General features: G+C 39.6%; 1 protein-coding gene across 1 annotated transcript in view; it reads right to left on the reverse strand.

Annotated features, from left to right (window-relative positions):
• LOC108424723 (synaptogyrin-1) overlaps positions 1-19099 on the reverse strand; it is a 31354-nt gene extending 12255 nt beyond the window's left edge. Inside the window, exon 1 of the mRNA XM_017692913.2 lies at positions 18970-19099. Within this exon, the coding sequence (XP_017548402.1) occupies positions 18970-19068 (99 nt within the window). The 5' untranslated portion in view covers positions 19069-19099. The remainder of the gene's footprint in view (positions 1-18969) is intronic.
• Between the last annotated feature and the right edge of the window lie 75 nt (positions 19100-19174).

The following is a 19174-nucleotide window of genomic DNA, read 5'->3' on the forward strand; positions in this document are numbered from 1 at the left end:
CATCTGACCACGAAACAGTTTTCCATTTTGTCTCATTCCATTTTAAATAGGCTTTGGCCCAAAGACAACGGCAGTGTGGGCGGCACGGTGGCGTGGTGGGCAGCGCTGTCGCCTCACAGCGAGGAGGGCCTGGGTTCGATTCCCTGGCCGGGTGATCAGGGTCCTCTCTGTGTGGAGTTTGCATGTTCTCCCCGTGTCTGCGTGGGTTTCATCCGGGTTCTCCAGTTTCCTCCCACAGTCCAAAGACATGCAGTCAGGCCAATTGGACATGCTAAATTACCCCTTGGTGTGAGTGACTGTCTGTCTCTGTCTGCCCTGCAATGGACTGGCGACCTGTCCAGGGTGTATCCTGCCTTCTGCCTGAAGACTGCTGGGATAGGCTCCAGCACCCCCCGTGACCCTGACGGAGAAGCGGCTTAGAAAATGGATGGATGGACAACGGCAGTGTTTCTGGATTGTGTTGACATATGGCTTCTTCTTTGCATGATGCAGCTTTAACTTGCAGTGGATTGCACGGCGAACTGTGTTCACAATGAGTTCTGGAAGTGCTCCTGAGCCCATGCAGCGACTTCCAGTGCAGAATTAGGCCTGTTTTCAATACAGTGCTGCCTGAGGGCCCGAACATCACGAGCATCCAATATTCACCATCGGCCTTGTTCATTGCGTACAGGGATTTCTCCAGATTCTCTGAATCTTCTGATGATATTATGTACTTTAGATGGTGGGACATCCAACGTCTTCACAATTTTATAGTGAGAAGCATTTTTCTGAAATTGTTCCATAGACTCAGTTTTTAGAAAGTTTTTTGCAGATTGGTGAACCTCTGCCCATCATTGCTTCTAAAATGTCTCACTTTCAACATCTGATATTTGTTCTATGTTTTCTTTTGCGAAAAACAAATATGGATCTATGAGAATATGGATCTACAATTCACTGCATTCTGTTTTTATTTGCATTATTTTCATTTTACACAGTGTCCCAGCTTTTCTGGAATTGTGGTTGTAGTTCTGATGTTTTAGTGCAATTTTTTTAGTAATAGCTTATTGACAGCTAGACATCCTGGGTTGTCTTCTCACAGTGGAAAGATTGACAGAAACACCTGTGAATTTTTTCAGATCTGAAGCAGATATTTACGCTTCTTAGTTTAGATGACAGCAAATGAATAATGAATGTAATTGCTGTTTGAGTGGAGGATGAATAAATGAAAAAGGGGATCTATGAACAGCATTTTACTTCTGGAAATAACAATCTATCATTCAAGTGGAAATGATGTTCACATTTGAATCAATGATATTTTTTACTTTATTAACTAGCAGTGCTTTACTACTCTGCTACGTACTTTACTAACAGAAACAATTAGGAACTCTTGTTATCCTTTCGTCTCCTCCTTCCAAAGTGGAAAAACAGCTGCATTTGACTGTTATTTTTCAGCAGTGAGTTTGTGAAATTCTGAGCTTTTCTAACACCAGAAGTTAAATTCTGGACTGGTCCCTCAGGGGGGGAGCGTTTAGTTTGGCCCCAGGGAAAGATTACTGCTTTAGCGTGTATGTGTGGGTGTGTGTATCTCGCTCTAGGCATTTGTTTGCTAACAGCGGCAGAATGTTCTTCACTCACTGAGTGCATGTGTTGGTGTGGTGGTTTGCACAGCTGTTCTCAGTGACTCTGGCCTATGAGCATTCACATTCATGCCTCACTCAGGAACGGCACAGAGAGAAAAAACGATCACCGTTAGTCACGACAGATTTAAATTACTGACTATAAACGATTCAATCTGATTATATTTCTTTAGGAAATTATTCATGAAGTCATGAAGTCTCAAATTACACAACAAACTTTATTCCTTTTACCCAGATTGGTAACAGGCCTAGCCAATTGAACGTGGAAAGAATATTTGTTAAGCTGACTTTTTAGGATAATGACATTTGATTTGTTTAGTTTGAGTGCTGTCACTTTCATGGCCAATCAAATTTTGATGCTCTCAGCCAAGCTCCTCCTTCTTTTCACTCCAATCATGCACAGCAACTGTTTCTACTCACCATCATTTCAAGCTCAGTTAATTATCAGTGCACCGGTGTTTACATTTAAGCTCCAGTTGTGGTTAAAAAATAGACTGAGTATGTGTAAAAGTGAGATTCTGTTCCTTGACTATGATGATTTCTACTGTCGTCAGTTTTCTATGAATTTGGTACTTACAAAGGCTGAAATGGACTCTGTGAAAATGTCAAAGCAAACATTGTTACTTCAATGCATCAGAGGTAAGACAGGAATGGATTATAAACATTTTTCATATAATATGTTTTACCAAATTCTACAATTCTCAGGTTTTAAAGTTTGATGTGTTGTTTTTCCTCATCTTTGCGCATCTCATGTCTGATTTTACCTCACCCATGTCTTCTTTGGGTCTGCATGTTGGCCTACCCATTTTTCACAGGTCTACTCAATGGTTATTTCTTTCTAAGTCTTGGCTGTTTTGGTGATGTTGATGGTTTTACTGAGTAAACTGTACCACACCATGCTGGAGAAGCATCACACCACAGACTGAACAAAGCATAGGTAGTACATACGAGCTCAAGTTCAGAGCTTCAAACCTTGACTGACTATAGCTTTTAATGATTTGTTTCTGGGTTTAAATTTGGTGAGGCATCCTATTGCCAGCTTCTTATTAGAATTTTCCATCCCACCTTAAATGGTGCAGCAGTCACAGGCTCCAGGACGCAACTGCAGCATCAATTAAGGTAGAATGGAAAATGTGAAGGTAGATAAAAAGCTCATTTCAGCCTTAAGTTTGTACAGTAATGGAATAATAATGAATGGCAGTGCTGGAAGTCGCTGACAGTGTGTGCACTTTCATCAATAAAAGGACACATCCACCTGCAACCCCAAGGCCTACTAGGTTAATGTATCTCTGGTGTTCGGTGATACTTTTTTAATCCCACAAACAGGGAAATTCCACCGCCGCATTTAACCCATCCGTGAAGTGAAACACCACATACACACTAGTGAATACACACACACTAGGGAGCAGTGAGCAGACTTGCCCGGAGCAGTGGGCAGCCCTATCCACGGCGCCCAGGGAGCAATTGAGGTGTTTTGCTCAAGGACACCTCAGTCATGTGCTGTCAGCACTGGGGATCAAACTGGCAACCTTCCGGTCACAGGGCTGGTTCCCTAACCTCCAGCCCATGACTGCCCACGACTGTTAGGGGTGGGCCTGTGCATGGCGGTTAATGGAGTTCATTTGTTGTTCGTTTACTGATTTATTTTATTTATTTCATGCAAACCACAGTAATACTCAAATTTTCCCTCTCTCTTTCTTTTCCTCTCTCCCCCTTTCTGTCTCTCTCACGCTTGCTCCCTTTTCTCTCTCTCTCTCTCTCTCTCTCACACATACTCACCCTTTTTTTCTCTCTCCCTCCCTTCTATCTCCTCATTTTCTCCGCTTTTTCTCTCCCCACTCCTCTCTCTCAGGTCTGTATTATCTCTGGGGGAAATAGCTGGTCAGTGCAGCTCACTGGGTCTCACTGTTTATCACACACACATACACCCACCCACTCACACATGCACACACCGTCAAGCTCATCAGCCCTAGTTCAACTGGAAAGGATGTATGGATGAAGGGGAGGAAAAAAAAAGAGAGGGATATTTTTAGTCCAGGATTCAGCTGCATCATTGCTCTCTATCTATCTATATATATATATATAAATATAATATGTATGTATATGTATGTGTGTATGTATGTGTATATATATATAAATATAATATGTATGTATATGTATGTGTGTGTGTATGTATATATATATATATATATATATATATATATATATATATATATATATATATAGCTGATACAGAGCTGAATCCTGGATTACTCGCCATCGCCACAAGCTATTTCAGTTATATATTTAAATTTAATTTATTTTAATGAAACCTATTTTTAGCTCTTTCTTTTTATCATCCAGTCTGCCCCCTCTTCCTTTCCTCTTACATCTCTTTAAGTTGTGAGTACAAATGTGAATGTGATCCTGTGAATCGACAGCCTGCACTCCAGCTGGACTTTAATAAGAAGACAATTCCTTAATGTCTGTCCTGCTGTTCTCTGCTGCCTCTGTACAATATGCTCTGACTGTGTTATGTAACTGACCTCTTCCATACAGCTGCGTAGAAGTGCACCAAGTACATATAGCACAAAAGACAGCTACACCACTCAGGCACAAGAAACAAGAAAGAACACACATTCTTTTAACCCCCAGGACACCTTGTTCAACAATCTGAGACTGTACTCACAAATTCAAATCATTAGAAAATATAACATGCTTTTTCTTAACACTGTTGTGATGTGGATTACAAGCTGCACCTTCAACAGAATTTTTCTGCTTGTTTCAGAGAGCTACATTTAAAATGATGGCATGTTTCTTAAAAGGAAATTCCACAGATTTTGAAAATTTCTGCACAATGAAATGGTTAAGATGTAAAAAAAAAAAAAAAAAAAGACATTCATAGCAGTTTGATGTGTGCGCCTTCTTCTAAGAAAACCTGTTAAAAACTATTAACAGTGGTGGTGATAGGAACCAGACATCCAAACAGTTAAATGCTTCTAAAATAGACAATGTCTTGCTGTTGCAACAGATTCAGCCAATTTTATTTTTGTTTTGAAAATATGTATTTTAAAACCCATTCATAATGGAGAGCAACATGCAGGGTGTTGTAAGCCAGCAAGGAAGAAACACCATTTCTCATTTTGATTATCCTTCAAATTCTTCGTTAAGCATTTTATTTGACATTTTGTTGCAGACCTGATTAATCTCTTGCCTTTTTCAGCTGAAAATTTACTTTTTTTTCTTTTGGCCAAAAAGCATTTCTTGGCTGACACTGAATTTTCACTGCATCCCTAAAATTAAATTAAAGTTAACTTTTACACTGGCCTTTTTTCCACAAGCTCCTGCTCCCAATATGTCCATGCACTGGCCTACTCATCACCATCTGTGCAGCAGGCTTTGTGTGTGTCTGTATTTGTATTTGTGAGACCAAGTGTTCCTGAGCTGTATGCGCACATGTGGTATAAAATTACCAGCCCTGTAAGACGAGAAATCTTCAAAGTAAAGTGAGTCTAAATCATTTAGCAAATCTGATTCACTCAGTCAATAGAAAGTCATTGTGATAATCTGAGGCAGGCTGTCAAGTGAAGCCCCGAGCAAACAGGAAGCAACACCTGAAACCTGAAATTTGACCCTTTATCATTCTACCTGCTGACCTATGAGAAGCTTTGTTGAGTGTCAGGTCCTAGATGCAAACTGCTATAACTCTCTGACCCTAATCTAAAAAATAAAGAACTCTTCTCAAAAAGTGATAATTTACCATAAATCTTTTGTAAACCAAATGCCTTCACAAACCCTCAAATATGGCTTAAAGAAATAGTTTAGCATAATTCAAAATCAAATATACACCTCATACACCTTATGACAAAACATACTGTTAATATGGTAACATACTGTTATCTATAAAATGGACAAAAGTACATCACATAAAATGACAGGAGCAGCAGCAACAAATCCTTTTTTATAAAGCATCTGGGAGGTCAGACACTGATGTTAGATGAGAGAGCCTGGCTCCGTTCTAGTTCATCCCAAAGGTGTTTGATGGGGTTGAGGTCAGGGCTCTGACTTTATGGACTGGACTGCCTTGTGGACCTTGCTTTGTGCACTGGGGCTCAGTCATGCTGGAACAAAAAAGGGTCTTCCCTAAACCGTTCCCACAACGTTGGAAGCATAGAATTGTCCAAAATGTCTTGGTCTGCTGAAGCATTAAGATTCACGGGAACTAAGGGGATCTAGGCCAACACCTGAAAAACAACCCCATAGCATTATCCCTCCTCCACTAAACCTTACAGTTGGCACAATGCAATTAGGTACTCCACAGAATACGATTCTGCTGCTCCTGAGTCCAGTGGTGGGGCTTTACACAACCCCATCCAAAGCTTGGCATTGTGCTTGGTGATGTAAGGTTTGCATGCAGCTGCTCGGCCATGAAAATCCATGCCATGAAGCTCCTGGTGCACAGTTTTGGTGCTGATGTTAATGTCAGAGGAGGTTTTGAACTCCGTAGTTAGTCATCAAAGTGTTGCCACTCAATGATTCAGAGGTGTGTCCCAATACTTTTGTCTATATAGTGTATTAGTACGTCGTCATGATTTAAGGAAAGTGTGTGATGATTTAGGCATGCAGTCTGAATTATGCTAATTGTAGAGGTGATCAGAATTTTCACATTTTTGAATAGTCATGAATCAAATATCAAATTAAAATTTTAATGTGGAAACCAGCTTCTGGTAAAAAATACTGACAGAAAATAAACAAAGGTTAGGGTTAGTTAACAAACCTGCAGCGAAGTGCCAAATCATCTGAATAAGAATGAAAGTGAGAAACTCCCTCCGCTGCACAGGGCAGATGCAAACATCAGACTGAAAACAGGGTGAAGCTACAGCACATAGAAAGATGCAGAATGACAGACATAAACAAGCTTGAACTCATCTTACACTCTGCTTGTACAGATTTAATGGAATAAAATGTCAATTTAGTGAATTTATCATGTTTACTAAAGCTTAAAAATACCAGGTGAAATGAGCTGTAGATAATGAGATGTGGTTATGCTAGTAACATGCTATTACAGGGAGTGGGGGGTGCTGAGGGAGCTGCAAATGCTAAAAACAATAATAATATTACTAATACAGAGACACTTTTTAATAATAACTTTCGTGTGTGCTTGTTTTTGAGACTAGTTTGCATTTTTCTATTTTTATTTATATGTTTTTATATCTGCAGTAAGGGTGCCCTGTATTTTTATTACAGTGAGCTGAATCACTTTCCTCCACAACAGCTGCCTGCTTTGTGAGCGGATAGTTAAAACTATTAATTAAGTTAAATCTCACACTACATAACAACAATCTGATTGGTTGCTGCTCAGCTCATTTGCATAAGGTTTGCATAAGAGTGATGATGTGTCTCAGCACTCTGATGTGTCAATTATATGTATATATTTCCAACTCTTGCCTCATTGTTGTGCAACATGCCACATTCTGTTAGCTGTAAATTTTCTTCAAGTCACATATACAGTATGCTGCTTAAAACTTCTGCATCCCCAACTTAAAACACCTTCCCACGTCCCTGGACTAGTAGCAACAGACTATTTTTCTTAAAGACTGTAGATTATCTCTGTCTCTTGTATAAATCCAGCCACATCATGTCACTTACTATGGATCTGTGCTTTGGGTCTCTGTTTAAAATCGTACACTAATAGTAAGACAGTTTTAGATGCTTCGGGTTGTCTCCTTGACGTGCCTGGCAGCTTGTAGGATTTTTTTCGGTCTTACAAATGAATGCATGCAAATGCCCATCCCTCGCTAACTGGTGAAGTACTCATCTGTTTCAGTCACATGACCTTTTCTGTGCAGTGGCCTTATTACTGACCGCCTCTACGCCTCATTGGGAGCGATGTAGGAGGATTAAAAGAAAAGTGCTTGAAAAATAGCGACATGTTTAAAAAAACATATGATTCACACGCAGCTCCTATTAATTACTGATAGAGATAAGCACTATGGTAAAAAATCATATTACGATACTCACAGGGGGCACTGTAGTCCTAATTTCCAGCTAGACTTGCTGATAGAGTTGGCTGTATAGTTAACTAACTTTAACATTAACACTAAGATTATTTTGTGTACGTGTATATTCTTTAACATGTCCAGGGTGTACTCTGCCTTCCGCCCGATAGCTGGGATAGGCTTCAGCACCCACAGAAGGATGAGCAGATTAGAAGGTGTGTGTGTGTGTGTGTGTGTGTGTGTGTGTGTGTGCTTTAGCTGCATATGTATCAACAGTTGCTTGGTAACAGATATGACAGTTGATTGCCAACTTCGACTGAGTAGGTTAAGATTTCTAACTTGAGATAAGATGCTGTAAGATACGATTCGCTTGTGTAATACGAATTTGTGAAAAATCTTATCTTGACCTTGTCAGATCTGAACAAAGGAGAAAAGATAGGACGTCTCTGTAACACAGCCCCTGGTCACTAAAATGGTGGTATGGTCATGCAGTGACATCACAAGCTTTCATTACTTGTTAGCTACGTTAGCCTTGTAGCTAAAGAGCGAAAGTGACGAAGCCAACCTTAGACTCACAAACAAGTCTTGGCTGATCAACTATATCTGTGACACACCTCACGTAAAGACTGTAAAGGTGTTCTGTAACGACACAATGCACAGTAAAAACAAAAGTTACAGATATGAAACCAAGGGGAGCAATCTGGCTCCTTAACTGTAATACTGCCACATTCTCAGAAGGGCTTGCTCCCTCTCTCCCTCTCTGCTGTCTAGCATCTTTGATATTACTGATCGTCTTGGCTCTGCATGCTAAGTCTCTGTCTATGGGTGTCACTCCCATTGCGGCACTGGAGGACTGTGGGATAGTATGTGTGCATGTGTGTATGTGTGTGTGCATCAGCAGCACTGCGCTGTGGCTGTGTCATCGTGTTGTCATGGCAACTTGCAGGCCTGGTAATGGTGGAGCTGAGAGGCTGTGTGAGGCGATGTCAGACTGATTTGTGTCCTGGTTCGGCTGTTAAGAGCTGATGGCTGATTCTGGATGGCGCCGCCTTTAGACAGTGAAATAAGACACACCGATACACTTGCTTTTGTCATCTTAAAGAAAAGAATTAGGGAAAAAAAATCAGACTTGCACAGTTATTCACTTATCCCACATGTATTCAATCAGGTACGGCATGTTTAGAGTCCAAATTTTGCTTCTTTAGTTTAGCACTTCAGCTACGAGGCTTACACTGCTAATAAAAACTAAAAGTCAATGGTCACCCAAATTGTTTCCATGAATACATCCCCAAATCTTCTCTCCTCATTGTGAATCATAGTGAACTCTTTCTCCTAAAGGGCCTTTTGCAGAGAAAAGAGGTATTTAATAATTACAATTATCTGGTTCTGATTAATGAGAACCGTTATCTGTAGTGATAGACCATTAAAATTCAATTTTTACAAACTATACCCAGTTAAACAGTGCAATGTTCTCTTTGTAATAAATCATAGTCAATCATGTTCTTTAAGTACTGACGATATCTCAGAAAAGCGTTTTATGACATAACTATCGTCATGTTACCCACCCCTAATTTGAGCACACCGGTTCCCTTTCACATTACGTGAAAATGTCACGATGAACAGACCAACAGAGACTCTACAACTGCTTAGAATAAAATTGCTAGAATAAACATTAACCAGAAAAGGAAAGAAAAAAACCCTGACAGGCAATTTTTGCCTTCTCCTGTAAAGTTGTGGAGATATTTGTTTTTCTTTGGACAGCGACGATATATCTTCAGTTTTAAAATTCTAGATCAAATAGTAATTTTTAAACAGAAACAACTGAAATCATGAATCTAATCTTTGGCATCTATATACCTGCGAGGTATGTGCGCATGGCAGGGAGTCAGAATTCAACACCTGTTGTCTAAAATGGCTGCCTACAGTCTTCAGGTACACAGTGAGGTTTTTTAGTTTTAACATTCATGGTGTGTCGTGTCCTGATTTTGTTTGATTGCCATATAGGTCCAATCAGATGTGGTCATTTTACTGTGAGACATGCCTTAAACCTTCATTTTTTAATTAAGAAACAAACACTAAGATGAGTTCAGATATCTCTATATTTATAGAATCACGCCCATCCCTAATGAAGACTATATATAATAAGAACTATACCATGTTGGCTGTGGTAAACATATTAGAACATGTGATAACTGGAGAGAGGTGGGCAATCTGGCAATATTTTATCATTATCGTGCTACATTTGGTAATTGGGATAAACAGTATGGTTTTCTGAGCATACCTGCATATCATCCACATTTAAAGAACACTGTCCAACCGCATGTTCCATTACAAAGAGCAGTCTTAGTCCTGTTTAATAGCAAAATCCTGAATGATAATCTCTGTACTCACTGTAATCATCTTTGGTAGCAGTTTTTATATGTGGCACTTCTTTTTGTCTGTGTATTGAAATATGATTTGTAACATGGTAACATGGTCCATATCACCCACCTCTTATGCCAACAAGGAGCTTCACATGAGACAACTGGCATCCCCTACACTACAGGATGCTGAATCATAACTACTAAACATGTTTATTACTTACGATTTGAAATTAGAGTGGTAAAAATTGGACTGTGAGTAACTCAGGGAGGGGTAAAAATAGGATTCTACATTCCCCAAATCATTTTTGAAGACCTTCCTAAAATCATGACACCTTTTTGCGTTTGTCAAGGGCGAAACTGCCTTAAAAACAGCCCAATAATCCTGTAGTGTGGACCAGGCATAAAACCGCAACCCCTTTAGAACTGCATATCCCTCACTCAGGCTAATCTCTCTCTCTCTCTCTCTCTCTCTCTCTCCCGCGCTCTCTCTCGCTCTCTCTCTTAGTCTCTCTTGCTCTATCAGGATTGCATTATTGAGTGTCCTGTTGGCTGGGACAGAAGTAGTGGGTGTGTATTGAACCTACTGCAGTCTCTACAAGTAAACAACAACACAGCAAGACACACACAGACACACAGACACACAAACACACACACACTAGGGCTGTCAGTAGACATTCAAATGTTCCTCAAATCCAAAGAAAAAATACACATTTGAATGCAGAATGTCTTTTCAAATGTTTATAGCCTCTCTTCTACCAGTTAGTTACTACCATGATCACAAATGATGGCTTTCAAACCGAGGGAGGAACATGCCACTGTTGACTGAAAAACAGCAATTTATTTTGGCTTTATTTAGAGCTGTATGGGTGTTTACATACTACAAGGACATTAGCAAACATCTGTTTTATTTTTTTTGTGGCTCAGACATTCTGAACTAGGCAACTTGTTCACTGTATAAACTGACTAACGCTAATGGGCAAAAACATATCCTTGTATGTATATCCTATGAATAAGATTCAGATATTTTCGCATGGCAGCCCAGCACCGACTACATTTTCTACTCTTCTTGATTACAATAAATAAATATGTCATAAAATATCAGATTGAAATATTGGTCAAACCTAAACATTTCTCCGACACCGATACTTTTGTCAAAGCACTTATCTGCTGATACTGATATGATTCCGATATCATCACGCATCCCTAGCTAATACTCCTCTGTACCTGCTTTATGGAAAACGAGCCCATGCATCAAGTCCTGTACTGGGACTTAAAACGAAAAGAAAGAGTGTTTAAATGGGAAAGTCATTAGTGAAATGTTTACACTGGCCACTGTTGTTTCCTAATTAGCTTGGTCCTTGATGAGTCAATACTGAAGACAGTCTATCAGGGAGAGATGGAGTGGCAGAGAGACAACACAATAAAGAGAAGGAGAGAGAGAGACAGAGGAAAGAGGGAAACAAAGGGAGGAATGAAGATCAATGCTAGAAAAGATTATGTTGCAATTTAAATTGATATTTTGGAGGAATTTAAACTAAAGTTTAAAGGGAATTTGTACAATGATCCCAAATGTAACCAATCAGGCAAGACATGTTTGCTGTCTGATGTTTGCTTCTTTAGTTTAGTTTATAGTTTGTATGTCATAAAGGTAAACATACTTACAAAGTTCTGCCTACTCAGCGTACAGTAGTTTAGTTCTGCCTACTCACATTAATATTATAAGGAGTGTTCAGGGCTGGAGTGCTTTTGAATAAGGCAGAATAGAGCCAATTTACATACACCGATCAGGCACAACATTACGACCTCCTTGTTTCTATGCTCATTTTCAGTTTTATCAGCTCCTATATATAGGTGCACTTTGTAGTTCTACCGTTACAGACTGTAGTCCATCTGTTTCTCTGATACTTTGCTTACCCTGTTCTTCAGTGCTCAGGACCCCCATGGACCCTCACAAAGCAGGTCCTATTTGGGTGGTGAATCATTCTCAGCACTGCAGTAACACTGATGTGGTGGTGGTGTGTTTGTGTGTGTTGCGCTGGTCTGAGTGGATCAGACACAGCAGTACTGCTGGAGTTTTTAAACAGCCCAGTGTCACTGCTGGACTGAGAATAGTCCACTAACCAAAAATATCAGCCAACAGCGTCCTGTGACCACTGATGAAGGACTACAGGATGACCAACACAAACTGTGCAGTAGCGGATGAGCTACTGTCTCTGACTTTACACCTACAAGGTGGACTGACAAGGTAAGAGTGTCTAATAGAGTGGACAGTGAGACTACAGTTTGTAATTGTAGAACTACAAAGTGCACCTATATAGTAAGTGGAGTTCATAAAATGGACAATGAGCATAGAAACAAGGAGGAGGTCATAATGTTACGCCTGACCAGTGTACATCAGTTACAGCCAGTTCATTTGCAAGAGATTAAAAAAAGTAGGAAAATGGTCATGTAAAAATTAATTATGACTGTTTTAGATTACTTACTTATTATTTGGTAAACACACACACACACACACACAAACTTATTCTTTCTTAAAATGAAAAAAGTAAAATAAAATCCAAATGAAATGTAGGATATGTTTCCATTAAGTAATCTCATATAGGCATGATTATATACTTTCTGACACTGGGTGATGAAAGGGATGAAATATAGCTAAAAATATCTAATGACAACAGCAGCAGTCATCTTGAAGTTTGCATTTTGTCTGGATTTGTCCAGTTTTATAGACCTAAATAACTAAAAATAAAATAACCGAATAACTAAAATTTCTACTGGTTTACCTCACAGCATACACACTATACGCACAAACGATTGTGATTCCCTGACCTGACCATTTTGTCCATATGAGCTTGTTGTATACCCTATTCCAAAACCATAAGCATTAATAAAGAGTTGGCCCACTTTTCTGGGAAAGCTTTCCTCAAGATTTTAGACTGTGTCTGTGGGAATATGTGCTCATTTAGTCACACTCTAGGCACTAATGTTGGACAAGAAGGCCTGGCTCATAATCAACATTCTAATTCATCCCAGAGGTGTTCATTGGGGTTGAGATCAGGGCTCTGAGGATCAGAGTTCCTCCACACCAAACTCATCAAATCATGTCTTTATGGAATTTGCTTTGTGCACAGGGACACAGTCATACTGGAACAGGAAAGGGCCTTCCACAAACTGTTACCACAAAGTTGGAAGCATACTGAAATAATAATAATATTAATAATTAATAATAACTGAAATGTCTTTGTACACGATAGCATTAATGTCAGCCTTCAATGGAATTAAGAGGCCCAAAACCTGAGAAACAGACCCAGCCCATTATCCCTCCTCCACAGAACCTTACTGTTAGCAGTATGCATTCGGGCAGGTAGCTTTCTCTTGGCATCTGCCAAATCCAGATTTGTTCATCAAGACTGCCACATAGTAAAGCATGATTCATCACTTCAGAGAGCACATTTCCACTACTCCACAGTCCAGTAGCAGCGTGCTCTACACCACCCCTCCTGATGCTTGGCATTGCACATAGTAATCTTAGGTTTGTGTTTAGCTGCTCAGTCACGAAAACCCATTTTATGAAGCTCTTGACACACAGTTCTTATAGTAATGTTGCTTGCAAAGGCAGTTTAGAACTAGTAGTAAGCAATGCAACACAGCATAGGTGTATTTTTAGCTCTACGCTGCTCTACATGGCCCTGCTCTGTGAGATTGCATGGTCTACCGCTTTGTGGCTGAGCTGTTGTAGCTCCTAGACGCATCCTTTTCAAAATATTAGTGCTTACAGTTGACCAGGGCAGATCTAGCAGGGCAGAAATTTTACTAACTGACTTGTGGCAAAAGTACATTTCTCAGGTACATTTCTCGTTTTTCAAGGTACAAATATAAGGTAGGACATATATAATATAAGGTCCAATTGTGTACATAAAATACGTTTTCCAGGTGAAATGTACATATTGTACATTTCCATAGCCTAATGTTTCAAAACAAAACAATAACATAAAATGCCTGGAGACAAGACAGGGTGAGTAGAGTCAATACAACTTAAACTTAGAAATACATACAACTTAGAAAATATAATTTCAATGGATTATGGCACAGGTATATTGCATGACTAAAAGTATTAAGATGTACCCTTGTGGGGCCCACCCCAGTGACAAGAGGGGTACTGCCCCAGTGACAGTTTCATACCTTTTTTCCTGAGAGTGTATTATGATGCCACATTTAACGTTACTAAGCTTTCTACTGAGGCCCATTCTACTTCCAGTGTTTGTCCACAGAAATTGCATATACCTTCGGCTGCATAATGTATATTTTTTTTAAATAAAATCATTTTAGATGCTTAAGTAAACCTATATTTGTGTGTTAAGAGTGGCTTATTATTCTGGGAGCTCTCTTCACTTCAATAACCAAAGCAATTCAGAAATACACCCATGACTCAGCTAAACGGGCTAACATTAGTGTGGTCTGCACTGTCATCTGCGCTTATTCATGGAATCCATGTATAACAGTTATGACAATGCCTATACAAGGAGAAGAAGAATTTCAACCAGTACACAAGATGAACCAGTATACCGCTCACTACTACTGTCATTTTTTGTGCCATAAATAGCATGATGCAGGTAAGTTTACCAAAGTTACCAAAATGCAATAGTGTATTACACATTGTGCTAGCCAGTCTGCTATCAATGTAGCACTTTATTTGCATATATAAGTTATTTATATTGTGACTTTGGATGATAAAAATTGTCTGTCATCAGGCACTTTGGTTGCCATAAAAATTCCTGACTGGTGCATTCCTGCTTACATGACAAATCTGGCCATGCTACACTTAGCAGGCAGGAATATAAAACATGAACTTATATGAGAGATTTCATTTAAACCTTAATTAAAACATTAATTCATTCTGTCAGTGTCCCTCTGAGTGCACTGACCTCAGATTACTCACTGAATGGCCAGAGGTTTACACGGACGCATCATAAGCATCTCCACACAGCATGCAATGGCTAAATAACCAAGAACACTGATCAGTACTGATCTGCACAACTGTTTGTATTTATATGTTTTTCTTTATAACTTGTAAATATACTGTTTATGGCAGGTGCAACATTTGTGCCATAAAAATATTGTTTGTAATATGGATCATTCTACCATATTTGTTCAAAGTTGGAGTTGAAAACACATATTGGGCTTTTAACTGATTACGAGTTTTAGACTAAAATTACCCAATTTTATCTATGAACCAATACCTTAATTCTATTTGTTTTATTAAAATCAATTTCTGAAAATTCAATTTTGTCACTACCAAAGCAAGCATAACACTACCAAAACCACCACATATTTTAGTATTGACTGTTTCAGTAGTGACAATTTTAGATAATAATGAACAGAGCTAGAAAAAAGCTAGCCAGTACACGACTGGCAAACACAGCTTTTAACAGATGTACACACATAAAATCATAATTTCATTAAAAAACAAAATGTCTACTTAATTGCAGAAATATTGTGTTTCAGTAGTGACAGTTCTTAATGTTACACACTGATTTCCGACTTTAGGACACGTTTACTTCAAAGCAATGGGATCAAACTGCTCACCCTGTGGCCATCAGAGACAGGGATGCAGTCTCACTTCCTGTTTTAAAATGTAGGAGTGTGGTTAAAATATGGCTCCACCTATGGACTTTCGGTACTGACATGAAAACATGGAACAGGTTTTTTTATTTACAAATTATTCTCATGACCAATGTGAACCATTTAACTTTACTTAAAATAAATTGCATACATTTATATTGTAGTTGTGGGTGGAATGTATGAAATATTTTGCATAACTAAAAGCAGCAGTAACAGCCATCTCAAAGTCAGAATATTTGTCCCTTTATATAGATAACAGTAAGTCATACAGTGACAGAAACCACATAGACAAGTCTGTGTGAGGTCACTGAATAAGTCAGTGTAGTTTGAGGCAAGTGCGTGATGGTTCAGGCATGCAGTCTGCAAAATTGCATTGTTATGCAAGTTTTCATTGTTGTGCAAGTTTCCATTACTATGTTATCTTAATATCTCCTGTGCTAAAACTACAGAAGCAAACATGGCCATGGTGATATTGACTAGACAGACTAGACTGCCAAACTCCTCCTTTAACAAGGCACTGTGCGGAGACTCAATAAGCTCTCAGACATTCACTAGACGTTCTGTATACTTCCTTACAATATTATAACCTACACTCCTCATCGAATGTCCTTTCACTGTAAATCTCAATGAAACAATAAACAGCAAGCTCTGTCAGCATCTGTCCTGTTAGTAGCCTCCTCATGGACACTCCCGCCACTGCTGAAAAGCTGTAACTCCCTGGGGAAGGCCAAAGCATAGTTCATTTTCCTACCGATCACATACACAGTGCTCGTATCCTGGTAGCTGTTATTGCTGTTGTTGTTTTTTTCTCTGTGCGGTATCCAAACACCAGCTGCATCCAGTTCTGATCAGAGCCTCAATAGGACCTCACTGTTCAGCATTGTTTATGGCTGCAGGACATGACCAACAATTGATTTTGTCCATGCTGAGTGATACTGTGACTGCAGATGTAGTATTATTGTGATCAAAAACATACAATTGAAGTTGTGGTGCCTGAAAGTTTACTCATTTTTCATTAGCACACTTAGCTGATCTCAATAGCATCAACTATAGAGTTGATGTCCTAAGTAAAAAAGTTCACACATCCTCTACATGGAACACATTACACATACAAACATATATATATATATATATTTAGGTGAATTCTCTGTAGAAGAACTGAAAGCTTAACAGTAAAACTTTCACCTTTTCAACTTCATACTCTAAACTCTAAGCTTACATTAAGTCGTCTTTCATGACTTTTATTTCTACATGCAGTCTGTGACTGCAAGCATACATGTAAGTGTGAGCATTGTCTCCTTTTCCGAGCTGGTGTGAGTTTTTACCTTTTCATGGGAGAAAACGTTATCTGCCTGCTCCTCCTTCTGCCGTGCTGTGGCTGCATTTGTTCACTGTTTACAAGCTCTGCTCAGAGGAGGGACTATATCACATGATCAGAGCGTGACTTTACAGTAGTAGCTTGTGAAAGCAGAGCTGATGTGCACCTTGTAGTTTGATTACACTGTAGCGATGGTATTTAAATGTGTCCATGACAGCATTAACATGCAGGTTTAATATTGCTCACACATCTTCTAAACCGCTTATTCTCCTGGGTCGCGGGGGAGCTGGAGCACACCCCAGCAGTCATTGGGTGGTAGGCAGGATACACCCTGGACAGGTGGTTTAATATTGCAGTATTTCAAGTTAACAAATACCAGCATGTGACTGAGCATTTCACAGCATATGTAGCATTACAGCTGTTTAGTAGTTGTCTTTAAAGCATTTAGTAGCTTTCAAGCCAACTATATACATACCATATTTATTTACCAGAGATTGTTTTGGTGGTAGGTAGCCTTGTTTTAAAAAAACAGACTGTTCTTACTTGTCATGCCAGTGCCTTTACCTTACACAAAAAAACTCAGATGATGTTTAGACTTACTGGTTGTTGTGGACAGTAAAAAAAAAACAAAACATCACAATCCCTGATTTTTATCACCGCTACTGTAATTAAATTTTAGTCAGCCAATTTCTCTCCAATGAACCATTTTACATTAAGCCACTCTGAATAACTTTCATATAATTTTTTTTTTAATTTGCGAAATACCCCTTTAAGTACATCACTGCATGTCAGGGTTGTCTGATCAATTCGCTACATGGACTGTCCTTCTCTGAATGTCATCTAGATGACCGTTGCTTCTCTCACACACACGCTACACATACACATACACCGCTAGCTGTTACGCTACTGCTGCCAAATTACAGGGACGGTTTGCTGGCACAGATTAACCCCTTAAACCCCATTTCAGACTTCAGTTCCTTACTCACAACTAGCTTTGATATCAGTTTCATAGTCATGACATAACCATTTAAAGCAGTTACTGAACAAAGTCTTAAGATTAGTAAATGAATACATCTGCTCTTTTAGAGGTTTATGGGAAACGCCATCGATTTTTCAAAAATATATAGAAAGTATAATTAAATTGTTAGGATGTAAACAAAGTTATTCACAGTGATTTGGTGCGAAATGCTCCATTCTAGATGAATTTCCTGTGTCAAAATTGCTCACAGTGGTGGTGATGGGAACCAGACGTCTGGAGTTTAATTCTTCTAAAAACTCCCTCACAGAGAGCTATCACAAAATGTGCTGCCTGATGCTGACATTGTTTGAGAAGGTTTGGCTTAAGTCTAAAAAGCTATTCAGGGTGGAGAGACACATGCAGGGTGTTGTGAGGGAAAATAGTCCAAAAAAGAAAAAAACATTATCAGAGATGTGACTATTTCACCACTATTAACATCATTACATACACAACTCAGTAGGTTCACTGGTTAATTTTGATGGGAAATAAAATGGATACATTTGTATTGTATTGTATACATTTGAATACATTGTGTTGTATTGTATACATTCTGAACCCTGGTTTCTACCACCAGCACTGTAGAGGAATCTTGAGTCAGTAAGTTTCTCTAGAATGGAGCATTTAAGCAAATTTTAAAATTCGGTGGATTTCCCTTTCAGTCTGGCTCTACCCTGCTCTGTTTAGCTGGAGAACTGGCCCAAAGTGACTCAGACCTGGCTTTTGGAACCTATGAATATGTTCTTTATAAATATACACTTGCATTTATTCCTGAAACCTCAGGACAAATAGCCTATATCACTCAGTCTGATGGCCTGGGCTGTGTGTGTCCCCTCAATGCACTACTGCAGTAGCTACGGACTGTCCTGCACTTGCTGTCCTTTAGCGAGTTGACCATCATGGCTATATCCGTCCACACACACACACGCACGCACGCACGCACAGGCTCGCCATGTGCCAGCCTAACCCAGGCATGCATTAGCATCGTGTGTGTGTGGGGGTGTGTGTACGTGTGGGTGTGCGCGCGCCCCTGTGTTTGGGTGTGAAGGCCACCACTCACCCAGGACACCATGCGGAGGACGGTGTGCGGCTGCTGGAAGAAAGTGATGGGGTCGAAGGCTCCTCCAGCCTTCCCCGCTCCATACGCCATTCCCTCCATCTTCTTCCTCTGATGCGCTCTCTCTCTCTCTCTCTCTCTCTCTCTCTCTCTCTCTCTCTCTCTCTCTGAGATGCTCGTGCTAAAATGGCCTCGCGCCGTTAACGCC

This window comes from Pygocentrus nattereri, chromosome 30 (assembly GCF_015220715.1).
Source record: "Pygocentrus nattereri isolate fPygNat1 chromosome 30, fPygNat1.pri, whole genome shotgun sequence".
Classification (NCBI taxonomy): domain Eukaryota; kingdom Metazoa; phylum Chordata; class Actinopteri; order Characiformes; family Serrasalmidae; genus Pygocentrus; species Pygocentrus nattereri.